This window comes from Macaca nemestrina, chromosome 2 (assembly GCF_043159975.1).
Source record: "Macaca nemestrina isolate mMacNem1 chromosome 2, mMacNem.hap1, whole genome shotgun sequence".
In the NCBI taxonomy this organism is placed as follows: domain Eukaryota; kingdom Metazoa; phylum Chordata; class Mammalia; order Primates; family Cercopithecidae; genus Macaca; species Macaca nemestrina.
The window spans coordinates 108,988,590-109,015,965 of NC_092126.1; the positions used below are offsets into that span (position 1 = coordinate 108,988,590).

The 27,376-nt window shown below is 46.5% G+C and overlaps 1 protein-coding gene across 2 annotated transcripts in view; it reads left to right on the forward strand.

Annotated features, from left to right (window-relative positions):
- Positions 1 to 27,376, forward strand: part of LOC105480335 (LIM domain containing 1) — a 128,927-nt gene that overhangs the window by 55,628 nt on the left and 45,923 nt on the right. For both annotated transcript variants that reach the window (XM_011739008.3, XM_011739007.2), the window contains one exon: positions 26,422 to 26,523. In XM_011739008.3, coding sequence (XP_011737310.1) covers positions 26,478 to 26,523 — 46 coding nt within the window. In that variant the 5' untranslated portion in view covers positions 26,422 to 26,477. The remainder of the gene's footprint in view (positions 1 to 26,421; positions 26,524 to 27,376) is intronic.

Here is a 27,376-nt window from a genome sequence, read left to right on the forward strand (position 1 = left end):
CCTCATAAGCACGTGGGCTTTGGATCTGCCACCCTCCAGCTCTGCCAACAGCTGTGAGACCTTGGGCAGGTTGTTCAACATCCCTGTGCCTCAGTTTCCCCATCAGTAAAATGTGCGTATGATTGTGAGGACTGAATTAGCTAGTGTCTCTGATCTAAGTTGTCCAGCACAGGAGACTGGCCATGTGCAGCTGCGAAGCACTTCAACAGGTGGCTTTTCTGAATTGAGATGTGCTTTTGAAGTGCATCTGGATTTTGAAGACTTGGTATGGAAAAAAGAGTGGCTAATTAATATTTTTTATATTGATTCTATGTTGAAATGAGACTTATGCATATATTGACCTAAGTAAAACATTATTAAAATTAGTTTCACCTATTTTTACTTTCTAAATATGAGTACTTGAAAATGTAAAATTGCACGTGGCTTGCATATTTTTCTGCTGGGCAGGGCTGTGCCTTACAAAGCACTTAGAACGGGCTGTGACACATGGTGGTATGCTGTATACATTCTCTTGCTGTTGTCATTTTCTCGAAAGCATGGAAGCATCTTTACCTTGTCCCATCTGAAAGCCAAGCCCAATCAATTTGTTCAGAACCACAAATGCTTAAACAAAAAGATCATAATTTGTTCAAGAGAGGCTAATTTCGTGATTGCCAGCCACCAGGTGAGCCCACTGTGGCCAAATGCCTGATGCAAGGGATGGCAGGCTGCTCCCACGCAGCCTTAGAACTGGTCTGCTCCCACAGAAGCATGGGGGCTCTGGGGTCCGAAGCTGCTCTGTGCACAGGGCTTGATGGAGCAAGTGGTCATGGCAGCTGAGCCAATTTTCCAGCACCTTAAAAAATACACTCAGTTTAGCAAACACAGGCAGAAAGCCCAGAGAGATGGCCCATTCCCTTGAGGGAGGTAGAGAAGTGAACGATGGTGTTTCCTGTCCCGGGAGGTGGGAGGAAGGCTGTTTGGGATTTGGCTCATCAGGGGCCACAGGCTACTGGGATGCCTGTGTCCTGTCCCTCTGTCTAGGCTCTGGAGCCCTTTCCTGGGTATGAGCCTCCCAATAGGCCTGTGGCCAATGCAGGGGCAGGCTGGGAGGTGGCTTTCCAGGCAGCTTGCAAAGGCCTGTTTGTCTGAGGTTTGTCCTGACATCACTGAGGCTTTGCTTGCAGGTGGCAGGGGCTTACACAGAGGCCCTTTGTTGGCCGGCCATAGAGGTCAGTTAGAAGCCATGAATGGACTGGAGCTGGCAGCCCCTCCTCTGCCCACAGCACACAGCTGCCACCTCTCTGGGTTGCCCATGCCTGATGGTGGGTGTGTGAGGTGTGGGGAGAAGCATCTCCGCCCAAATTTATAGCCAGAGAGCAGAGGAAGTGAAGTTGGTGGGGGGCAGTGAGGAGGGCAGGGAGGAAGAAAGGAGGTGGTGTTGAGGAAGCTAGCATGGCTTCCGCCCAGCTCTGTCATGGTTTGCAGGCTCTCTCTCTCTCTCTCTTTCTCTCTCTCTCTAAAGACAAATTCTCACTCTGTGCCCAGGTTAGAGTGCAGTGGCACCTTCTTAGCTCACTGTAGCCTTGGACTTCTGGGCTCTAGCAATTCTCCCACCCCAGCTCCCCAAATAACTGGGACCACAGGTGTACACCACCATGACTGACTAATTTTTAAATGTTTATAGAGGCAGGGTCTTGCTGTGTTGCCCAGGCTGGTCTTGAACTCCTGGGCTCAAGTGATCCTCCCACCTTGGCCTCCCAAAGTGCTGGGATAACAGGTGTGAGCCACTGTGCCAGGCCGTTTGCAAATTATTTGATGTCTGCCTTGGATACTTGGGGTCAGGCTCAATGCCTGCCAGTGCCTACTTTTTTCTCAGCCAGCCAAGAAAGTCACTTAGTATCATTCTGCTGTGCTCTATTACTTTAAGTAGTCACAAGCCCTCCCACACTCTTACTTCTTGATAGGAGGAATGTCTAGGAATTGTTTTCAAAATGCTGTATTTGCATACAGAGAAATGTGTAGTTCGGTGAGTTTTGACAGATGCATGCACCTGTGTGACCCACATTCCTATCAAGATATAGAATAGTTCCATCCCCAGAAAGTTCCCTCATGCTTCTTTCCAGTTAGTGCTCACCTCCAGGCAACTACAATTCTGATTTTTAAAAATCATTTGTTAGTTTTGCCCATTCTAAGATGTAATATAAATGGATTCATATAGTATTTATATACAGTTGATCCTCATTATCCACAGATTCTGTATTTGTGAATCAGCTTATTTGCTAAAATTTATTTGTAACCCCAAAATTAATACTCACAGCTCTTTTGTGATCATTCACAAGTATAACAGAGTGCTGAAAAGTTTGAGTCCCCTGACACCTGTCTTCCCAGCTGAAGTCGAACAAGGCAACGCTCCGCCTTCTTGTTTCAGCTCATACAGTAAACAGGTGTCCTTTTCATGGTCTATTTAGTGCCGTGGTTTTTGCATTTTTGTGGTTTTTGTTGATGATTTTGCTGTTTCAAATGACCCCCAGGCATAGTGCTGGAGTGCTTTCTAGTGTTCCTAAAAGCAAGAGGACTGTGATGTGCTTTACAACGAGAATATGTATTAGAGAAGCTTTGTTCAGGCATGAGCTACAGGGATGTTGGCTGAGAATTCGATGTTAATGAATCAACAATATATACTAAGGAAGGTGTCTCTAAATAGAAACACACATAAAAAACAAGGTCATATATTAATCAGTTGATGAAAATGTTGTGGTCAGAAGTTTTCAGAAACCTAACCCTGTATTTCTGCCAGAAGCAGTAGTTCAGTATTGACTGATTCAGTATTCTTGCCAATTTTATAGAACATAACTATTGCAAATAATGAGACTCAACTATAGTACTCCTTTGTCTGGCTTATTTCACTCAGATAATATCTGTGAAATTCAGCTGTGCTGTTTTGCATTATCAGTTGGGCTTTTTGCATTATCAGTTGTGCTTTTGTTTTACTGCTGAGTAAGATTACATTGTATGGATATACCACTAGTTTTGTTTTTCCATTTCCATATTGAGGTGTTGTTGTTTTTTTTTTTTCCCATTTTCAGCTATTATGAATAAGTCTCTTAGGATTGTTGGTGTGTAAGTCTTTGGGTTTTTTTGTTGTTTGTTTTTTTCTTTTGTAAATATGGGATCTCACTATGTTGTCCAGGCTGGTTTTGAACTCCTGACTTCAAGTGATTCTCCTGCCTTGGCCTCCTAAAGTGTTGGAATTATAGGTGTGAGCCACTGTACCTTATATGTATATGAGTGTTTGTAATAGACACAGGCTTTCATTTCTCTTGCATAAATACCTAGGAGTAGAATTGCTGGATCATGTAGTAGAGGTATGTATAACTTTTTTAGCAACTGTCAAAAACTTTTCCAAAGTGGCCGTGCCGCTTAGCATTCCCACAACAGTATGAAAGTTCCTCTGATTCTCAAGCTGTTTTTAGAATTTCTTGGGGGCTCTGTTTTACTTGATGCTTTCTAAGCCACCTGTTCTCTGAGCTGGCAATGCTTGGCTGATACCCTCCCAATTTCCTCTGTTAAAATATTATCTTCACAAGATATTTTATTCCTTTCTTGATAGTGATGGGCTATGAGCCCATCACTATTTTACTTTGCTTCTTTGCTCTCTTAAGAGTTTGATTTAAAAAACATTTTTTTGGTTTTGTTTTTACCAGTTTTCTCTAGTATAGAAATCCTCTTAGGCCCGGCGAGGTGGCTCACGCCTGTAATCTCAGCACTTTGGGAGGTTGTGGCGGGTGGATCACGAGGTCAGGAGATCGAGACCATCCTGGCTAACATGGTGAAACCCTATCTCTACTAAAAATATAAAAAATTAGTTGGGCTTGGTGGCGGGCACCTGTAGTAAAAAAAATAAAAAAAATAATAATAATAAAAAGAAATCCTCTGTCCGGGTGCTGTGGCTCACCCACTTTGTAATCCCAGCACTTTGGGAGCTGAGGCAGGGGGATTGCTTGAGCTCAGAGATTCAAGACCAGCCTGGGCAACATGGTGAAACTTTGTCTCTACGAAAAATACAAAAATTATCTGGGCGTGGGGGTGCATGCCTATAGTTCCAGGTACCGGGGAGGCTGATGTGGGAGGATCTTGTGAGCCCAGGAGGTCAAAACTGCAGTGAGCCATGATTCACACCACTGCATTCCAGCCTGGGCAACAGAATGAGGCCCTGTCTCAAAAAAAGTAATATTGATAATAAAATAAAAAATAAATTCCTGTGTGGTGTTTTTTTGTTTTGTTTTGTTTTTTTGTGTTTTTGGTTTTTTTTTTTTTTTTTTTGCGCCATTTTTTAAACCTTAAACACAGCTAACTATAGAAAAGTCAGAAAGTATAGAAAAAATTGGAATGGTCACCCATCATCCTACTCTAGGGATAATCACTGTTAGGACAGACTGTTTTTCTTTTACACATAGATATTTAATGTTAAATAATTTGAGTGAACTAAAATTAACTTTGTTGTAGATTTGGAGACTTTAGTGAAAGTTGGGCCAATAGAGGATGTCAGGGAGTCAGAACTTCCCCTCTTCCCTCTTGGGGTCCTGGTGGGATCTGAAAACTAAATTGACAGAGATAAATAGAAGAGCATACAAATTTAATAAAAGTTCTATGTGACACGGGAGCCCTCATAAACAAATGAAGACCCAAAGCAGTGGCAAAACATAATGTTTTTATATGAGGTTGAACAAAGAGAGGCATTTGTGGAAAAGTAACCAAATTATGTGGGGAGGCTAAAGGAAAGTAAGCCTTATTTTAACAAGGTCTGTTTTGTACAGAATTATCTCTGCTGTTACTCTCCACTGAAGAGTGTTTCTTTTCTCCTGGTACAGGGAGGGTACCTTTTATTTTATTTTATTTTATATTTTATTTGTATGGATTTAGTGGGGAGAAGTGAACTTTTGTTACATGGATCTATTGCCTACTGGTGAAATCTGGGCTTTTAGTGTAACCATCACCTGAACAGTGTAAATTGTACCCACTAAGTAATTTCTGGCTGGGCAGTAATCCCAGCACTTTGGGAGGCTGAGGGGAGTTGGGGTGTCTTGAGCCTGGGAAGTTGAGGCTGCTTGGGCAACATGGTGAAACCCCATCTCTACTAAAAGTACGAAAAATTAGCCGGGCAAGGTGGTGTGCACCTGTGGTCCCAGCTACTTTGGAGGCTGAGATGGGAGGACTGCCTGAGCCTGGGAAGTCGAGGCTGCAGGGAGCCACAGTCATGCCAGTGTACTCCAACCTGGGTAGGTTGATACCTTGTCTCAAAAAAAAAAAAAAAAAAAAAAAAAGTAAGCCTCTGATGTCTGTTATTCCATACTCTATGTCCATAGGGAGGGGGAACCTTTTACATGGGAGTTTTCATCTCCTGAAGATGAAATGCCCTTCTTGCATCTGCTGTTTTTCAGGTGTCTTTAGCTTGATATAATCCTATGTCAAAGTGGCATATTTTGGGACAGCATATTCTGCCAGCCTTCAGGGGCCTCTAGGGATTAAAATAGAGTTCAGAAGCCAGCATATAAAACATTTTCCCTTTCTGCTACTTGTTGGCAATACTGCTTCCCTTTGGTTTAAGAAACTTTCTGGGAGACTTGTGTCACCCTAGTTTCTGAGAACTGGACCCCCTTCCTCCTGCCCCCAACAGGGATCTCTTGCCAGCATCTTCCTGACAAACCTCTGTTCCTTGCTCTCTCACTCTCGAGGGACAGCTGGACAAGTGTCAGTGAGTTGTGGTTGTTAGAAGGTTTTTCTTCTCTAGCCAGCAGTCTTCCCAAAGACATGACCTAGTTAGCAGGCAGATGGATCCTGTAAAAACAAAACCGGGTCACGTCCCTCCTGGGCTTGGAAAGAATCCTTCAGTGCCCCCGACACCTTGTTCCTCACCCGCAGAGTTGGAGCCAAAGTCCTGAAAGTAGCCTTGGGGGTCCTGCCTGCCCCACCCCGAGTCCCTGCTGTGTGCTGCACCGGGGTCCCCTCCTGGCTGTGAGCCCATCACTATTCCAGTTTGGTAGTTGTTCTGGCCCCTCCCTGAAAGATGTATTGGTTCTTGAAGATTCACAAGAAAATCGTGCCTGTGTGTGCATTGCAGATAGCTCACTTCACAGTTTGATAGGAGAAAGTTTTTGTTTGTTTGTTTGTTTTTTCTTTTTGAGATGGAATCTCGCTTTGTCTCCCAGGCTGGAGTGCAGTGGTGCGATCTTGGCTTACTGCAGCCTCTGCCTCCCGGGCTCAAGCGATTCAAGCTGGGGTTACAGGTGTGCGCCACCGTGCCCAGCTAATTTTTGTATTTTTAGTAGAAACAGAGTTTTACCATGTTGGCCAGGCTGGTCTCAAACTCCTGACCTCGTGATCCACCCGCCTTGGCCTCCCAAAGTGCTGGGATTACAGACGTGAGCCACCGCACCTGGCCTTTTTTTTTTTTTTTCAGACAGAGTCTAGCTCTGTTACCCAGGCTGGAGTGCATGATCTCAGCTCAATGGAGCCTCTTGTCTCCCAGGTTCAAGCAGTTCTCCTGCCTCAGCCTCCCGAGTAGCTGGGACTACAGGGTGTGCCACCATACCTGGCTAATTTATTATTATTATTATTATTTGTATTTGTATTTTTAGTAGAGATAGGGTTTCACCATGTTGGCCAGGCTGGTCTCAAACTCCTGACCTCGGGTAATCCACCCACCTCGGCCTCCCAAAGTGCTGGGATTACAGGTGTGAGCCACCGCACCCATCCAAGATAGTCTTAAAGAGCAATGTTTTTGTCTTTTCTAAGAAAGGGCCCCGATGGTTTGCCCTGCATTACACTCCCAGGCAGGCACAGAACCGATGTTAAACTCTCCATTTTATCACATGAACCCTGTCCAGTGCCCTACCTGTTCCTCCCACACCAGGCTCATGACCACCTGTCAAGCACAGTTGTGCCAGGTGTCCACCTGCTCCATCTCTCCTCCTCCCAGCAGCCCTGCAAAGTGCCCGCTAATTTTCTCTCCTGTTTTGAAGATGGGAAAACTAAAGCAGAGAGCCACAAAGTCACTCACCTGGTAAGCCGCAGAACTGAACAAAGTGTGCTTGCGAGACTTTCTGTTTGTTCTGAGGAGACACTTGTGGGTGGGTGGACTCTGCTGGAGGCTGTCCCTTGCCTGGTTGGCAGCAACCAAGCCTCCTGCTTCTGACTTGCTAGGGAGCGGGAGGACGGGAAGGGCTGTTGGTGGGGAAATTGGAGAGAATACAAAACCTCCCCTCAGCTTTAACAGGCTCTGCCAACAATTTTCACTTTGCCTCTTTTTCTTCTCTGGCACAGCCTTCCTCCTCTTTGATGAATGCAGATTCAGAGCATCTCTAAAATCCACTCTGTGTTATTTCTGAAGAGAATTCGGGATTTTGTTTTTTCTGGAAAAATGAAAGGATTTTCATTCTGGTTCCCTTCTGGTTCTGTGTGGCGGGGCACCTCACTGCCTGAGGTCACTGACCTCCGAGCCCTTCTTGCCATTCCAGTCATCTCTGCCCCACGTGTACATGCTCAGCCGCCTGCTGGAGTTTGTGGTTTCCGTAGTTGGAGGAAGGCAGGAGGGCAGCTGAAAGCGTGCTGAGTGGGGAGATGGGAGCAGGGAGCTGCCAGAAGGAGAGAACTAAGGGCAGATTACGTGCGTCGTTCATTCATTCATTCCCTCACTCACTTGGTAGACGTTTACTGAGTGCCTGCTGTGGGCTTGGCACCTGCTCAGGTCAAAAGGGTGGCTGAGTCCTCAAGGGCCCTGCTGTCCTGTGGGGACAGTTCCAATACAGTGTGGTCATTACCCAGTGGAGGAGTGGGGAGGGGTGTGGGGCAGGGAAGGAGGGAGCTCAGTCCGGAGAGTCTGGGAGGCCTGGGGAAGAACTCAGGAGGTTTTGTGAAGTGCAGTGTGTGGAATGCGGGTGTCTGTGAGGAGAGTGGTTTTATCTTTTTATGAATTCACTGTCCTAAGGCCTGGAAGAAAACACCTTTCCCGGAAAGGGAGGGAAGGAAATGAACTTTTATGGGAGCACCTCTGTGCCAGGAGCAGAGGTAAGAGCTTACATGATCTCACTTAATTCTCACCGCTACCCTGTGAGATGCGTTTATTGTCACAGCCCATTTGGTGGGTGAAGAAGCTACAATGATGCCCGAGATCGGATCTGAACCCAGTGCTTACACCACGACCCACTCTTTACAGTTCCACTGCAGGAGGGAGGCTCTGGATGCGGGAGGAAGGTCTTGCCACTGGGACCCAGCAGGACTGCAGGGTAGTCCTTAGGCTCAGCAAGAGTGGACCCAGATTCTGGGGCTAGTGATGCTGTGATTCCTGATCTGCTTGGTGTTTACCAGGAGTGCTTCTTTTGTGAAAAATTATTGCATTGTAAACTTAACAATATTTGGGCTTTTCTTTATGTATGCATCACTAAAAATGTTTTTTAAAAAACTATACTCTCTAGAAAAGGATAATGAGGTTTGGAAATCGTAAAATGTTTTTGTTGCTTGTCTTATCGAAACTAATTACCAATTGTGTGTATAATAAATGCTCGCTCTTCTTTATTTATGTGTTATTTTTTTTCTTGTAGAGACAGAGTCTCACTGTAGCCCAGGCTGGTCTTGAACTCCTGGGCTCAAGCAGTTCTCCCACTTCAGCCTCCCAAAGTTCTGGGATTATAGGTGTGAGACACTGTGCCCAGCCGCGAGCTCTTCCTTATACTTGAGCTTAGATTGCCAGATTTAACAAATAAAAATACATATGAATGTCAGATAAACAAATACTTTTTAGTATAAATATGTACCATGTGATAGTACTTATACTAAAAATACTTGTTTATCTGATATTCAAATTTGCGTGGTACAGTCATTAACAAGTTTTTGTTGCTATGCTTAAATTCACATGGTGGATCACGCCTGTAATCCCAGCACTTTGGGAGGCCAAGACGGGCAGATCACCTGAGGTCAGGAGTTTGAGACCAGCCTGGCCAACATGGTAAAACCCCATCTCTACTGAAAATACAAAAATTAGCCGGGCATGGTGATGGGCACCTGTAATCCCAGCTACTCGGGAGGCTGAAGCAGGAGAATCGCTTGAACCTGGGAGGTTGCAGTGAGCTGAGATTGCGCCACTGCACTGCACCCTGGGCAACAGAGTGCAACTCCATCTAAACAAAATAATAATAATAACTACTCCTCCCCCCAAAAAAGCACATTTTACTGGGCATCCTATATTTTATCTGGCAACCCTAAATTAAGCTGAGACCTGAAGGGAGTAAGGAGTATAACTGAACCATATTTGAGAAATCAGAGAATTTCCTGGCCGGATGGAAGGAAATAATCCAGGAGAGAAGCAAATTGGTGGAGGATGTCAGATGGGGTATTCTAAATTGCTGGTGGGAAACTGAACCAATGTCAAGAGTGGGTACGTGGAGTGATCTGGAAAGGGAGAAGCGATATGAATGTTGCACTACTCAGCCTGCATGATGGGGTCAAGACACTTTCTGCTGGAGGTTGACATTTGTTTTAGTAGTTTATGTTGATGCAAAGATCCTGGGAAACATGCATGATTTTGAGCCTTCTCACAAGGAAGGGTGGTGTTAAAAGCGAGCTCACTTGAGAAACTGGCTTCAAAATCTGGGCCAATTTGAGCAACAAAATAATTAATGATAGAAGTGTATAGTAACTCAGAGAATAAAATAAATATCCACAAGTCCTTACCAATGATATAAATACATAAATGGGGAGAAGGGAAAACTTTTGTACAGAGGATTCCATTAATAAAATGTAGAAAGAATGATGAAAATGAAGAGGTCAGCATTTGGAAAGACCACTGTAATAATTGTTGCTGGCAAGAATCATCAGTGGGGCTGGGCATGGTGGCTCATGCTTGTAATCCTAGCACTTGGGAAGGCCAAGGTGGGTGGATCACTTGAAGTCAGGAGTTTGAGACCAGCCTGGCCAACATGGTGAAACCCTGTCTCTACTAAAAATACAAAAATTAGGCAGAAATTGCTTGAATCTGGGGGGTGGAAGTTGCAGTGAGCCAAGATTGCACCACTGCACTCCAACCTGGGCAACAGAGCAAGACTCTGTCTCAAAAAACAAACAAACAAACAAAAAGAATCATCAGTGGATGCTGCGTAGTGAGCAAAAATATAAGGAACAGGATATTTACCTAATCTCTAATATTTCTTCATAAAGCTCTTGCTAATTCCAAAGAGAAAAAGAGTAATTTTACAGTGGAGAAATCTGGCCAATACCACCTTAACCAAGTGATCAAGTTAACACCAGCAGTAAAGTGTTCTGTTCTTCATGTTGACATCATGTACGCCCTTATATGATGCACTGAGGAGGGCACACCATCACTCTTGGGACATTCCTGCCAAAAATGCATATCCTCAATCTGATCATGAAGAAACATTTAGGCAAACCCCAGTTGGGGACAGCGTGCAAGGTAATTGGCCTATACTCTTCCAAAGTACCAAGGTCAAGAAAGACAAAGACTGAGGAGCTGTCCCAGGTTACAGGAGACCAAGAGAGACAACCACTAAATGCAATCGATTTAGTTCCAGGATTTAATTTCTCCCCTCCCCTCCCCTCTCCTTTTTCCTTTCCTTTTCCCTTTTCCTTTCCTTTTCTTACAGGGTCTTGCTCTGTTGCCAGGCTGGACTGCAGTGGTGTGACCATGGCTCACTGCAGCCATGAAGTCCCAGGCTCGAACAATCCTCCCACTTCAGCCTCCCGAATAACTGGGTCTACAGGCATGTACCACCACACCTGGCTAATTTTTAAAATCTTTTTTATTTTTTGTAGACGGAGGTCTTACTCTGTTGCCAGGCTGGTCTTGAACTCCTAGGCTCAAGAGATCCTCCCACCTCGGCTTCCCAAAGTCTTGAGATTATAGGTGTGAGCCACTGTGCCTGGCCAATATTTTCATTATTATAGAAACATTTCGATTAGGCAGTGCTACTCTATGATTTTTAAAAATTGTGTAGTATTTACTTTACCTCTGCATTGGATATTTATATTTCCTATTTTTCATATTTAAGTGTTTAATATTTTGATGAGTACTTTTGCACATTCTTTTCTAAACAACAGCATTTAATAACAGGTATACTTCACATTACCATAAATCCATCATTTGAAATTGTGCAATTCAGGCTGGGCGCCATGGCTTACACCTATAATCCCAGCATTTTGGGAGGCTGGGGTGGGTGGATCAAAAGGTCAGGAGATCAAGACCATCCTGGCCAATATGCTGAAACCCCATCTCTACTAAAAATACAAAAATTAGCCAGGCGTGGTGGTGTATGTCTGTAATCCCAGCTACTCGGGAGGCTGAGGCAGGAGAATCACTTGAACCAGGGAGTTGGAGGCTGCAGTGAGCCGAGATCACACCACTGCACTCTAGTCTGGCGACAGAGCGAGACTCCATCTAAAAAAAAAAAAAAAGAAATTGTGTAATTCAGTGGTTTTTAGTATATTCACAGAGTTGTGCAACCATCACCACTATCTAATTTTAGAATATCTTTATTATCCCAGAAAAGAAACCCTACTCCCACTAGCTGTCACTCCCTGCTCCACTCTCCTCCAGCCCTGGGCAACCAGGAATCTACTTGCTGTCTCTGTGCACATCCATTTTGGGGAGAATTTTTAACTTTTTTCCTTAGGAAAAATACTGTTAAATTACAGTAGTCTGCCCTCATGCGTGGGGGATATGGTCCAAGACCCCCAGTGGATGCCTGAAACTGTGGGTAGTACTGAACCCTATACACACTGTGACTTTTCCTGTATATACATGCCTATAATAAACTTTAATTTACAAATCAGGCACAGTAAGAGATGAAGAACAACAATTATAAAATAGAGCAATTATAGCAGTTCACTATAACAAAAATTATGTGAATGTGGTATTTCTCTTTCAGAATATCTTGCTATACTGTACTCACCCATGTTTTGACAGTGGTTGACTGAGACCAAGGAAAGGGAAGACTGCTGTATGGGGTCAAATAGTGTGAACTTTTTTGAAGGTTTTCTTTTTTTTTTTTTTTTTTTTTTGAGACACAGTCTCACTCTGTTGCCCAGGCTGGAGTGCAGTGGCATGATCTTGGCTCACTGCAACCTCCGCCTTCCAGGTTCAAGCAATTCTCCTGCCTCAGCCTCCCAAGTAGCTGGGACTACAGGTGTGGCCGCTGCACCTGGCTAATTTTTGTATTTTTAGTAGAGACAGGGTTTTACCATGTTGGTCAGGCTGGTCTCAAACTCCCGACCTAAGGTGATCCACCCACCTTGGCCTCCCAAAGTGCTGCGATTACAGGCGTGAGCCACCGCACCCGGCCTTTTAAAGGTTTTTGTTGCATCATGCCAAACTGCCCTCCAGAAAGGTTGTCCACATTTATGCTTCCATTAAGAATGTATGAGAGAGCCCTTTTCTCTACATCTCAGTGACTCTGTTATCATCCTTATTTTCCATCTTTGTCAATCAGGTTAGTGACAAGTGGCATCCCTTCTTTGCATGTGACTCCTAGCAAGGAACACCTTTTCGAATGCTGCTTGGCCATTCCTATTTCATATTAGAGTTGAGAAAGCTCATCAGCCTCTGTGTGGAGAGACTCGAAGTGAAGACCCTTGTGAGGAAAAAGAGAAGGGTCTAACCAGAGGCTGCAGGCTGGGCTGCCCTGGCAATGGCTGGAGGAGAGCTTCATGCAGGAGTTGGGGGTGGGGTGCAGGACTTGCTCAGGGGTGCTTTGAGCTCCTTGTTTCCCTGTACAGTGGAGGCCAGGAATCACTTAGGCCGGGGAATAGTAGTGTCCTTCAGCAAAAGTCCACCTCCAGGCAGTCTGGCGGGGCGAGCTCAAGCTCACCGTGATTGGGAAATTGCATTAGAAACTTCCTTGCCCACTGTGATGAAGTAAGGCCGTCGCTGGTTTTGAGGCCATGTGTGTTTTAATGGCAAGATCAGGGTGAAGAAAGTAGGCTGGCGCAATGACCCCATAGCCCAGAGTGGTCTTAAATACTTCCTTTGTGGCTTGGTGATGGCTTTACCCATTGATGTGAGAACTACAGAGTATGTGGGGGAGAGGGCAGAGGCAGGGGATGTCCAGGATGCCAGGTAGGCTGCAGGGTGTTGCGTTACATACATCTGTGGTTCTCGTCCCTGGCTGCGCACTAGAGTCAGCTGGAGAGCTTTGGCCTTATCCCCAAAATGGGACCCTGTCTCTGGAGGTAGTGTTGGGCATTCGCACATCAGTTCTGTACAGCCAGACTTGAGAAGTGGAAATCTGATATGCGTGTTAATCAGGAGCCAAGCAGCAGCCACCCCTGGAGATCTTCTGTGAGCTTTTAGAGTGGCTGGGAGAAGACTGCTGCTGTGATCATTAGTCTAGCTCTGTCCCAAGGACTTGGCTCCTCTTCAGAACCTGCTGATGCCCAGAGCTGTCCAGGTGCACAGGCAGCAACCTTTGGTGATGAAAGAGCCTTGCTCAAGCTGTGTTTGAGATAACTCATAAAATTATGTTCCAGGCAGATCCTTCTAGCATTCCTGCAGACCCTGACTGGATGCCCTGACCCTTGCCCCAGCCCCTTTCAGCACACAGTAGGTGGTCCATGGCTGTGTGATCTTGCATGATGTCTGGTGGTGTCGTGGGAGCCCTGCTCTGGGAGGCCTCCCTTCTTCACTGAGAGAGAGGTGGCACAGTACAAAGTCAGGATGTGAGACGGGGGTGGGAGCAGGGCCACATTCATTGGCTAGCCTGGTGAAGCCTTTTTATTTAAAACCTTTCCATCATAACAGGAGATGCCGATTTGGTCATCACCCTGGTTGGCTGCGTCCTCAGCCTGGCTGTGGGCAGGAAGGAGGCAGGAATTATCTTCTAGCCAACTGTCTTGCTAAGGATGCTCTGCTATCTTCCTTTTTTTTTTTTTTTTGTAAATCCTATCTCTGATGGGGGAGTGGAGTAGGTGTCCCCCAAAGTTCAAATTGCTTTTTGGGTGTGCAGAAGATGATTTAATACCAATTCAGGGTAGCTTATTTCACATGGAACACTGCCCAGGCAGGTTTGTATCTGCAGTTCATCAGTTTTGCTGTGTGTTAATGGTTTTCAAATAATCTTCCTGGAACCACTGCAGGGGGCCAGGACAGCCGAGGAGGCAGAGTGGGCTCTGTCCCACCCTAAACCATAGTGGTTTCTCTTATGTGTGTTGCATATAGTTGAGGTTCCATTGATACTTTTTAAAAGAAAGGTTTCTACCCATTTAAACCGTTTGAGAACCTCTGTTGTGTGCAGAGAAAGTTAGGTCAGCCTGATTTATATAGCTCACCAATGCCATTAATATGGAGCCTAAACAAACAAGAAATGCTGAGTGCCTCACACCCAGTACATGCCAAATAAGCATGGATCACGGTTGTGTATGTGCCTCTGCCTTTCCTGTCTCTGTGCCTTCACTTACCTAGAACACCGTCCCGCTGACTCTGGTTTTTGAATGTGTTCAGTGCTTATTTGGCATCTACTGTGTGTGAGGCACTCAGCATTTCCTGTTTGGGATCCTTCGGGGTTTGAATGTGCCCCCCAAAGTTCAAGTGTTGGAAACTGAATCCCCAAGGCAACAGTGTTGAGAGGTTGGAACTTTAAGAGGTGATTAGGTCATGAAGGCTCTGCGCTTGTGAATGGATTAATGATGTTATCTCTGGAGCAGGTTCCTGGTAAAAGGATGGATTTGTCTCCCTTCCCTGCTCTCTCTTGCATGTGCTTTCACCCTTCCATGATGCAGTAAGAAGGCCCTTGGCAGATACGGGCTCTTCATCCTTGGACTTCCCAGCCTCTAGAACCATAAGAAATAAATCTCTGCTCTTTATAAATTACCCAGTCTCAGGTATTCCATTATAGCAGCACAAAATGGATTAAGTCATGGAGATACTAAAATATACAGCCAGAGCCCTGCCCTGCCTTATTTGGCTCAGCAAGCTTGTTTGTTTGACCAATATGAGGAGACATACACTGCTAACCCTACCTGGTATAAAACCATAAGCCACAAAAGAGAGGCGGGAGAAATGTTTGAGTAATCCTTGGTGGATCATTGCCTCCTGCTGCACGTCTTTTAAAACAGGAAACTGTCCCTTGTTTTTGCCCTTTCCTGTGAGAATATTATGATTTTTAAAGGAATCTTGTATAGCCATTTTGGAAGACAGTTTGGCAGCTTCTTATAAAACTGAACATATTCTTGTTGTATAATCCAGCAATCACAGTCCTTGGTATTTACCCAAATGAGTTGAAAACTTACGTCCACACAAAAACCTGCACACGGATGTTTATAGAAGCTTATTCATAATTGACAAAACTTGGCAAGATGTCCTTCAGTAGATGACTGTATCAATAAATGGTTGTATATCCAGACAATGGCATATTATTCAGCACTAAGAAAAAATGAGCTATTGGGCCATGAAAAGACATGGAGAAACCGTAAATGCATGTTAGTAAGTGAGAGAAGCCAATCTAAAAGGCTGCATAATGTATGATTCCAAAGATACGACATTCTGGAAAAGGCAAAACTTTGGAGAAAATAAAAGGATCAATGGTTGCCAGGGGTTTTTGGGAGGAAAGGATGAATAAGTGGAGCATAGTGGATTTTTAGGGCAGTGAAATTAGTCTGTTTGCTACTGTAATAGTAGATACATGCCATACACTTGTCCACACCCATAGAATGTACAACACCCAGAGTGAACCCACACATGAACCGTGGACTTTGGGTGATAACGATGTGTCCATGTAGGCTCCTCAGTTGTGACAAGTGTACCACTCTGGTGGGGGCTGTTGATAGGGAGGGGGGCTGTGCATGTGTGGGGAAGGGGATATATGGAAATTCTCTGTACCTTTTGCTCAGTTTTGCTGTGAACCTAAAACTGCTCAAAAAAAAAAAAAAATTCATTGAAAAAATACCAGAAGGAAATAGGCCAAAATAATAAATGTCATTTTTTTAAAAATAATAATTCCCACTGAAGTCTATTGGCCTATTGACTATTAATGATCTTCAAAAATCCACTGTGCTCCCCCAGCTCCTTTGGTGTCCCTGAAGCAGAGGCCCTGGGCACACAAACACCTTCTTCTGGGGCCACTGTATGCCCAGGGTTCCAAGGGCCACATTTCTGTGTGCGTAGGGGTGGGCTTGGCCTTTATCTCCTAGCTGCAGCCAAGAAGGAGCTATGCTCCCATCATTGACCTGGGATTTGGGGATTCGCTGGTGCCCCCAAACCATGAAGATACTAAGTTTTGGGGATAAGCAGAACCCCTGGACCTTTTCTTCCCCCGTACTCCCTTAGCCCCTCTTATAAGTGCAGTGGGGTGGACTGGAAAGGACACAGATAAGTCAGCCTGACTTTGCGCATTAGATTTAATCTTTGAACTTCAGTTTCTTCATGTATAAAGTGATGATGTTTTATAGAATTGTTAAATGAAGAAACACATATAAACTGTCCAGCACCGTGATGTTTAATAAATGCCCATTCTGGGCTGGACATGGCGGCTCATGCCTGTAATCCCAGCACTTTGGGAGGCCAAGATGGGAGGATCACTTGAAGCCAGGAGTTCAAGACCAACTTGGTCAACATAGCAAGAACCCATCTCTTTTTTATAAAATAAAAAAGGAAAACGCCCATTCTAAAGATGGAGTGTCAGGGACTGGATGAACCTCCTGCCTAAAAGAAAACAAAACAAAACAAAAAATAGGCCAGGCATGGTAGCTCATGCCTGTAATCCCAGCACTTTGGGAGGCCGAGGTGGGTGGATTACTTGAGGTCAGGGGTTCGATACCAGCCTGACCAACATGGCGAAAACCCATCTCTACTGAAAATACAAAATTAGCCAGGCGTGCTGTCGCACACCTGTAGTCCCAGCTACTCAGGACACTGAGGCAGGAGAATCACTTGAACCTGGGAGGCAGAGCTTGCAGTGAGCCAACATGGTGCCACTGCACTCCAGCCTGGGCGACAGAGCGAGACCCTGTCTCAAAAAAAAAAAAAAAAGAATATATGAACCAAGGGTTTTCAAGACACTGGACATCAAGAAGGTGATTCTTGAGAGATAGGAAGCAAATGAGGTGAGCCCGGTGACAGCCCCAGCTTATTGCCTTGAGAGAATTTCCAGGCCTTGGCACAGGGAGGGAGAAGAGAGGCAGAACCTGGTGGACTCCCTGAGTTGAAAAGGAGCTGAGAGTCTACGGGGACCAAGGCAGCTAGTTTGTAGGACTCTAGCAAAACCTTTGTGAAGCAGTATTTGATAAAGAACTTGTATCCAGAATGTATAAGGAGTTCTCATAACAATAAGAAAAAAAATAGGCAAAAGATTTGGGCACCTCACTAAAGAAGAAAAGGATGACAAATAAGCACATGAAAAGATGCTCACACACAACATCAGTTACTAGAGAGGTGCAGATTAAAGCTACAATGAGATGCTACTGTATAACCTATTGCAATAGAATGGATAACATTTAAAAGACTATTCATGCCAAGTGTTGGCAAGGATGTGGAGAATTTGGAACTCTAATGAACTGCTGGTCGGAATGTAAATGATATAACTTCTTCAGAAAGCAGTTTGTCAATTTCCTAAACAGTTAATCATCCACCTACCATGAGACCCAGCCATGTCACTCCTAGGCCTTTACTCAAGAGAAATGCAAATGTATGTCCATTACAAATGCTTGTACACAAATGTTGATGGCATCTTTATTTGTAATAGCCTCAAACTGGAAACAACTCGTGTGCATCAGCAAGCAAATGGATAAACAAACTAATACATCCATATGGTGGAATACCACATGGCAATAAAGAGGAATGAGCTCCTGCTGCATGTAACAACATGCGTGAATCTCAATTTATATTGAGTGAAGGAAACCAGATAAAGTACATAAACCAGATAAAGTACATACTCCAGATTCCATTTGTATAAACTAGAAAATACAAACTAATCTGTGATGACAGAAAGCAGATCAGTGGTTGCCTGGGGAGAGGAAGAGGAAGGGGAGAGGGATTGCAAAAGGCACAAGGACATGGGGAATCTCTGGGGCAGTGGATATGATAATTGTCTTGATTGTTGTAATGATTTTACAGGTGTATAGAAATGTCACAACATGGGGCTAGGCACAGTGACTCACGCCTGTAATCCCAGTACTTTCTGGGGCTGAGGCGGGCAGATCACGAAGTCGGGAGTTCAAGACTAGCCTGACCAACATGGTGAAACCCTGTCTCTATGAAAAATACAAAAATTAGCCAGGCGTGGTGGCACATGCCTGTAGTCCCAGCTACTCAGGAGGCTGAAGCAGGAGAATCGCTTGAACCTGGGAGGCAGAGGTTACAGTGAGCTGAGATCACACCACTGTACTCCAGCCTGGGTGATAAAGCAAGACTCCATCTCAAAAAAAAAAAGAAATGTCACAACATACTGATACGGAAGCAGGGAAGGGAAGTGCTGGGTAGAGGAGGGCATGGTCCCTGGCTAGGGCCCTACCACCAGGGACCTAGGTGAGGACAGGCACTTCTGCCTTCACACCCAAATACTGCATTTTCCAAGACCACCCCAGCCTGCCTTGCTCCCATCCTGGGCCTATAAAAACCTGAGACCCTAGCAAGGCAGAGACAGAAGCTGCTGGACAGTGAGAAGAACACATCAGCGGAAGAAGATACAAGCGACTGGATGGCGAGAGGACGCCGGGAGCACACCGACAGACACTACCACACCAGCAGGCCATCACCTGGCAGAACGAGGCAGAGTTTGGCTGGGACAGTCGGAAGAGAGCCTGTATGCTCCCCTAGAGGTTTGAGCAGTGGGGCACTGAAGAAGCGAGCCACACTCCCATTGCACACCCTGTGAGGGGGCAAGGGAACTTTTTCCGTTTTAGTACCAAACTGCACCCTTTAAATAGGTACAGCTTTTTATATGTTACTTACATCTCATTAAAGCTGTTTTATAAGAAGATCGCTTGGGCTACAATTTGGAGAATGGGCTAAAGGGGCAGTAAGTCTAATGGCAGGGGAAAAATGCCCATCCCTTCCTCTCTGCTCCTAAAAGTGTATTCCTTACTCCTCTCACTTCCCTTCTGATTTTTGAGCTTGGTTGTTATAGTAACATGTGATGATATTTTTTCTTTCCTCTGTTGGGCATTTCTTTAAAATCCTGTGGCATGGGGGGCCCTGGCAAAGCCAAGGGAGGCTGTGAGCCTACTCTTCTTCTTCTTGTTGAGCCCGAGCCTCTCCTCAGCCCAGACCACTTCGTGAACGCACAGATGAGATTGGGCAGCTCACCACCAGCGGTGGCAAGGTCTGGTTTCTACAAGGGCAGGGCCACAGTGCAGCCACCCTGCTCCCCGCCCCGTAGCCAGCATCTGGAGAGGGGCTGGCTCCAAATGAGTGAGAGGGAAGTGTTTGTGGGGGCAACGAACGGTTTCCTGAAGGGCAATCAGAAGGCACGTACCTGCGGGGGCAGGAGGAGCTGCGGGTCGCCCCCCAGGGAGAGGCCTTGTGATTGAGGTCCCAGGCAGAAAGATGGTCGTGTGTGCGAGGGACAAGGTAGAACGGGAGGTGGGCCAGGGTGGGTAGTAGGAGATTGGAGGCAGGGCTGGTCTGGGGTCTGAATCCCTGAGCAGGTGGTGTGTTACGGGGTGAGGAAGGAGCTCCCCTCATTATGGGGGTGAGGGGACATGTGTGGCAGGAATAGCCACAGCTGCCAACCAGATAGTCACAATGAGACCTTTGAGTTGGAACTGGGGCTCAGATTCCCTCTCTCAAACCTACCCACTGTGCAGCCTTCAGCAAGTGACAGGACCTTTCTGGAACTTGGGTTTTAGACAGGAGATGGCAGCAGTCCCTTCACTGGTTGAAATCCCCAAGTCCAGCTAGGCACGGTGGCTCACACCTGTAATCCCAGCACTTTGGGAGGCTGAGGCGGGCAGATCACCTGAGGTCAGGAGTTCCAGACCAGCCTGGCCAACATGGAGAAACCCCGTCTCTACTAAAAATACAAAAATTAGTGAGGCATGGTGGTGCACACCTGTAATCCCAGCTACTTGGGTGGCTGAGGCAGGAGAATAGCTTGAAACCAGGAGGCAGATGTTGCAGGGAGCTGAGATCGCACACTGCGCTTCAGCCTGGGTGACAGAGCGAGACTGTCTCAAAAAATAATAATAATAAAAAATCCAAGGAATAAAATATCTATAAGTTCATACTGATGTACTGCACTCCAGCCTGGTGACAGAGTGAGACTCCGTCTCAACAACAACAACAAAAAAACTAAGTCCAGGGTCTGGCCCATAGTAGACACATGATTTCCTAGAACGTAAAATTCAGTTTATCGTTTTCCCTACTTTTTCTGTCTAGAAAGTACTTTTAGATCCATTTAGCCGCAAGGATGAAATCTTTTCCTACCTACTTGGCTTCTTATGGGGTCTTCCTCACTCTGCGACCCATGATTTCGAACACAGGTGGCTTCCTTCCTCGTTTTGTATCTGTGCTGTGTGGTCACGGTGGCGAGAAAGGATGTCAGCAGCCCGAAGGACTCAGCTGCAGGAACAGAAAGTGAGGGACAGCTGAAGGCAGAGGGTCACAGGCCTCAGAGAGAGGAAACCAGAAGAGAGTGTAGCTGAGCAGGGTGCGGAGAGAGGGGAGGAAGCCCTGCCATTGAGAGATAAAGTGGCAGGAAGTCCAGGGAGGCCCTGGCTGTTGTCAGAGCATCCATGCGAAGACACTCACCGTCCTGCCAGCATCTTATGAACGGGGGTAGGAGAGGGTGCTGGATTTCATTCCCCAAACCCTAATAAGATGCATTCGCTTCTGCAGTCTGGGCCAGCAGCATTGCACTGACACGTGCAATTCATTTCACCTTTCCTTTTTGTTTTTGTTTTTTTTTTTTTTTTTGAGACAGAGTCTCGCTCTGTCGCCCGGGCTGGAGTGCAGTGGCCGGATCTCAGCTCACTGCAAGCTCCGCCTCCCGGGTTCACGCCATTCTCCTGCCTCAGCCTCCCAAGTAGCTGGGACTACAGGCGCCCACCACCGCGCCCGGCTAATTTTTTGTATTTTTTAGTAGAGACGGGGTTTCACCGTGTTAACCAGGATGGTCTCGATCTCCTGACCTCGTGATCCGCCCGTCTCGGCCTCCCAAAGTGCTGGGATTACAGGCTTGAGCCACCGTGCCCGGCCTCACCTTTCCTTTTTGGTGAGCTGTCTTGCAGGACGGTCCTCTTCATGTGCTCATAACGTGGGTGGTGGAAAGCGTGGGCATGCCATGCTAAGCTGCTGAGTCCCTGTGCCCCTCTGCTCTTTGTAGCCACCATTTTACAGGGGGTTAAACAAAGAGGCCACAGCATTTGGGAGTGGCTTTACACCATGTTTGTGAGCAGAATTGTATTCACGAGTGCACTGCTTTAACATTACATGTAGCCTGCTTCGAGTTGATGCCTGACATCGAGTTGTAGCCTGCTTTGGTTGATGCCTGACAAACTAGCTTTTCTTGCTCAATGTAAAGGCTTAGAGTCAGTTCCACCGGGGGACTTACGATGGGTAATCTGGAAGTGGACCTCGGCACTACCAAACAACTCATACTTTGACATTTTGCCATGGCCTGATATTCAGCGTTTTTCAGAAAGATTTCTCCCCCTTCATCACATTTGAATTATGTCATAGCCAGTTCCTAGTAGATATCCATAGAATCCATTTCTCTGTGTTAAGGTCTGCTGAGGGGATACTAAGTGCACTTTGTCTGTGGCTGGGGGTGTTCAGAGATGAATAAGACCCTGGGCCTTGGTATGAAGTGCTTGTGGGGGAATAGACACATGTGCCCAAGATACAAGGAAGTGGGTGCCAGGTAAGGAGGAAAGAGGAAAGGACTGTGCAGGGAGCTATGTGGAATGTGATTCAACTCACACTTGTTTCCTGGAGCACTTACGGAGGCCACAATTAAGATGTGGCCCTTGCTCTGAAGGCAATTGCAAGTCACTAGGAGAGGCAGGCAAATGCCCAGGTAACTAGCAGCTCGCCACAGCATGGTAGGTGCTGTGCCCAGTGGATGCCACCACCATCACTTCCACGTTTGCCCCATCTCAAATACTAGAGGCCCCATTTGGCCTGGCCTGGTCCAGTGGCCACTGTCCACGGGCCCCTAGCAGCAGCCATGAACACCACTGCTTTCCAGAGTGACGAGCCTGCTTAAAGGAGCCTTAAAAATGAGTGGTAATGCCTGAACCCTGTTGTGTTTATGCTTTGCTGCCAGGTGGGCCCCACAGCTCCATGTGTACCAGCAAAAGAATGCAGTTTGCCCAGAACTGTATTTTCTACCTTGAGAGGATAAGGTACCTAAGTTGTATATAAAAATCATTAGACAGAAAGCAATGCTGATGCCTCTGAATTACTTGATGCTTTCAGTTTCATAGTGATGGGGGCTCCCTATTGACTTTGCTGCTTGCAAGGTACAGAAATGCCAGCTGTGCAGTAATCTCATCCCCCTGCCACCTCCCCCTCCACAGGCACACACGCATGCATTTCATAGCCATTAAAGAGAAGATGGAAGGGAGGAGGCATGCAGGAACTTTTTTGGGGGTGTTGGAAATATTCTATATCTTGATTTGGGTTTGCTTTACATAGATCATTTGTCAAAACTCATTGAATGGTAGACTTATGCTTTTCATGTCTGTTTGTGAATTTTACCTGGAAAAAATAAGCCTAAGCAAATAAAATAATGAACTCTAGTTAATGATGGGGAGGCTGAAGTGTTTGGGGTGAAGTTGCTGCCTGCAACTTTGAAATGCATCAAGAATGGGATGGATTGTTGGATTGATTGAGGAATGGATAGCAAAACATTAATTACAGAATTGGGATGGTGAGTATATGGGTATTCTCTGTATAATTCTTTCAACTTTTCTGTTTTGTTTGAAAATTTTTATAATAAAATGTTGAAACAGAAGAAGAACTGCAGATAACCAATACTTGTGCCCTCTTGAGCTTTCTATAAATGAATTTCTCGGCCGGGCGCGGTGGCTCAAGCCTGTAATCCCAGCACTTTGGGAGGCCGAGACGGGCGGATCACGAGGTCAGGAGATCGAGACCATCCTGGTTAATACGGTGAAACCCCGTCTCTACTAAAAAGTACAAAAAACTAGCCGGGCGAGGTGGCGGGCGCCTGTAGTCCCAGCTACTTGGGAGGCTGAGGCAGGAGAACGGCGTGAACCCGGGAGGCGGAGCTTGCAGTGAGCTGAGATCTGGCCACTGCACTCCAGCCCGGGCGACAGAGCGAGACTCTGTCTCAAAAAAAAAAAAAAAAAAAAAGGAATTTCTCCAATGGTCAATTTCTTGTCTGTTTCCTACACACTGCTTCCCCCTGCTTCCTGGTGTTGGCAGAGGGGCTTTCTCCTTAAACCTGTTGGTGTGGGGGGATTTCATGAAGGATGTGTTAGCTTGGACTTCCTTTGATGGTGATGCAGTTTATCAATTTAAAATGATACGAACTCTGAAACACAGGGCTTTCTACCCTGTGGGCAGAATCCTGGGGATTTGCAGCCTGAGAATAGCCTGACAGGTGAGAGCCAGAGTTAGAAAAGGATGCATGAGCTCCCCCTGACCAAAGGATGCCAGCTGGCTACCTTGCTGGGTGCTAGGGGAGCAATTTATATTTATAAAATCTGTAAAGTAGATTTTTCAAAAATTTTAACATTATATAGTATACCTGAACATATTCAAACACTTTTTTGAGATGACCTTTTAAAATCTGTAAAGTAATGCCTGCTGTCTTATAGAAAACTACAGGAAATATAAAGAAATAAGGCCAGCTACAACGTAACTGTTTACAACGTAAAACAACCACTGTTTATATTTTAATATATTCCTCCGTGAATCTTTTTTCATCTTGTGCATTGTTTACATAATTGTGCTGTCTTTCATTTGACTGTAATGGAGGAGTTCTTTGGAAGGGAGACTCCAGGGCCACCTTGATGTGGACGGGCCGGAGCCTGGGCTGCTGCTGTAGGGGTTCTGGGCTGGCCTAGCCTGAGAAACCTCCAGCCTATTCACAGAGCCCTTGTGAGATCCTGAGAGGCCCAGGACTTCTTAGACAGCTCTTTTTAAGCTGAAGGCACTTTTCGCAGGAGGCAGTAACATGATTGTCATCCTTATGATTTGCCTGTTAATTGAGCATTTCCCAAGTATGGGGCCCTGCACTAAGTACTTTGCACATATTCTCTCACAGTAACCCTACGAGGGGGCCACTGTTGTCCGCATTTTCTAGCCCAACGTCGGAGTTTAATTAGTCTGCCCTCGTCACATAGCTGGTAAATTGTGGAGCTGTTCTAGACCAGGTGTCCCAATAAGCACTTTGTAGTTGAGGCAGGTTAACTCTTTAGAACTTTTTGGTTTGCAAAGCAACCCTTTTAATTGCTGCTCCTGGGAACGTGCAGGGCAGATGGAATGAACCTCTATTTCCTAATTAAGAAATGGACACCCAGAGAGCTGATCACCATTAACCTAAACTACAGGAGTCACAGGTAGGTGGGAGGCTCAAGCTCAGAACCTGGCTCTTTAAATTTGTTTTTTCAGGCCAGGCGTGGTAGCTCATGCCTGTCATCCCAGCACTTTGGGAGGCTGAGGCAGGCGGATCACCTGAGGTCAGTAGTTAGAGACCAGCCTGGCCAACATGGTGAAACCCCGTCTCTACTGAAAATACAAAAATTGGCCAGGCGCGGTGGCTCACGCCTGTAGTCCCAGCACTTTGGGAGGCTGAGGTGGGCGGATCACCAGGTCAAGAGATTGAGACCATCCTGGCTAGCACGGTGAAACCCCGTCTCTACTGAAAATACAAAAAAATTAGCCGGGCATGGTGGCAGGCACCTGTAGTCCCAGCTACTCGGGAGGCTGAGGCAGGAGAGTGGTATGAACCCGGGAGGCGGAGCTTGCAGTGAGCTGAGATTGCGCCACTGCACTCCATCCTAGGCGACAGAGCGAATCTCCATCTCAAAAAAAAAAAAAAAAAAGAAAATACAGAAATTAGCTGGGCTTAGTTGTGCGTGCCTGTAGTCTCAGCTGCTTGGAAGGCCGAGGTAGGAGAATCGAACCCGGGAGGTGGAGGTTGCAGTGAGCTGAGATTGTACCACTGCACTCCAGCCTGGGTGACAGAGTGAGACTCTGTCTCAAAAAATGTTCCCTTCCCCCCCTTCCCCCTTCCCCCTTTCCCCCCTTCCCCTTCCCCTTTCCCCTTCCCCTTTCCCCCCCTTCCCTTTCCCCTTTCCCCCCTTCCTTTTCCCCCTTCCCCCCCTTCCCCCCCTTCCCCCCCTTCCCCCCCTTCCCCCCTTCCCCTTCCCCTTTCCCCCTTCCCCCCCTTCCCCCCCTTCCCCTTCCCCTTCCCTTTCCCCTTCCCCTTCCACCCCCCTTCCTTTTCTCCTTCCCCCCCCTTCCCCTTCCCCTTCCCTTCTTTTCGATGGATGATCTCCCTATGTTGCCCAGGCTGGTGTTGAACTCCTGGCCTCAAGCAATCCTCCTGCTCTGGTCTCCCAAAGCACTGGGATTATAGGTGTGAGCCACCACACCTGGCTGGGTCTTTAAATTTCTGATTCATCATGTTGCCCCCAGAGTCAGAGAGCTGAAGAGGCTGAGGAAGGAATCATAGAGCAGGCTGAGATGAAAGCCTCAGGACTTGAGTGAACAGAAGGGCAGGAGTAGAATGTACTAGAGGTAGGGGCTCATCAGCAAAGTCTGGGCTAAGACCCTGTGGGACTTGTTAGGGGGTGAGGAGCTGCTGGTGGAAGGGCAGGGAAGAGCACTTGCTTGCAGTGTGACAAACCCGGGGCTTGGGGTGTTATATACTTTTTGTAAAACTTGAAGTTACTAAATCCTAGTTGGTGGTTCCCACTGAAAAATAAAGGAAATAATTTAGTTAGAATTGTCTGGCCACGCATGGTGGCTCACACCTGTAATCCTAGCACCTTGGGAGGCTGAGGCGGGAGGAGCGCTTTAGCCTAGGAGTTCGAGACCAGTCTGGGCAACATACCGAGAACCCCCGTCTCAAAAGAAGAAGAAGAAAAAAAGAAATTGCCCAGCCTGCATGCTTGGCATATTTTAGTGATGGTGCGATCTTTGTGAACTGTCTTATAAACAGTGGGAACCTTCCGAAAGCTTTGGGTCGGGTGAGGGAGGGAGTTGACCAAGCCCAGGTATTCTGAACATTAGCATAGCAGTGGGGCAGGGAAAGTGGGACCGGAAGTCCAGCCTGGTAGCTGTTTTCTGCAGTTAAAAGAGTGACAGAAGGAGAAGGAGGGAAAGACACTTCAAATGAGTCATCCACTGGATTTGGTGGTGGGCTGGCCATGGGGAGGGATGGTATGATGCTTTGTTCATTGGCTTTTTTATGACTCAGTTTCCACTGGTTCCCTCCTGACTCACTGATGTTTCTCTTGTCCTTGCAGGAGCCTGTGTGAAATGCAGCAAAGGGGTGTTTGGGGCTGGCCAGGCCTGCCAGGCCATGGGGAACCTCTACCACGACACATGCTTCACCTGTGCAGCTTGCAGTAAGTGTGGGTGTGGGTGTCGGGTGTGTGGGGGATGGGTAAGGAACATGGGGACCGAGAAAGGGAGGAGAGAGAAGATCATCTTTCAGGAGACAGTTGGTCCATGGCCTTCCTCAGCCCCACAGAAAAGCCAGACAGTGTCTTTTACAGCAGGGTTTCTTACCACCACCAGAGGCCGATCAGGGCACGGTGACTTCACACAATACCAAAGATTGCCTGTGATTCCGGTGATAAGTTGAACGAGTTCAGAGTGATCCCTAATCACATCAGGTTTGAAATACATAGGAAGAGGTTTCAGAAGATTTGGGAGGAAGTGCTGGGATTCACCATGTCTACCCTGTTTGTCAGTTCTCTCCCCCACTATGGGGACCAGCCAACCAAAAGTGATGAGTCAGTCAGCTATCCCAGAGTGAGGTGGGGGGGGCCTTTATTACTTTGTAACCAACTTCCTCACCTCATCTTTGATTCGGAGGCTGCTGTATGAGCATGAGGTGTGTGTGCATGCCACCCGTGTGCTGGTGCCTACCTAGCACACACCTGTGGGCATCTTTATACTGCAGTACGTGCATTATAATTCAGGCAGCCCATCAGGAGTCTGGATTGAATGGATGGCAACAGCTCCCTGTGGAAGATTCTAACACATTGCGTGCTTGCCAAGTCTGACCAAGTTATGGATTGTGCTTGTTTTCTGGTCTCTATCAAATATTAATTTTGAGGAGTATTTTTAGAAAATGTCCTGCCTATATTCTCAATCCTATCCTGAGGCTAGCAGCTCTCAACTAAAAGGGAACGTTACAGCAGAGTCACCAGGTGTCAGGGACAAAGGGGTCTTTCTTACCATCTGGCCTCGTGG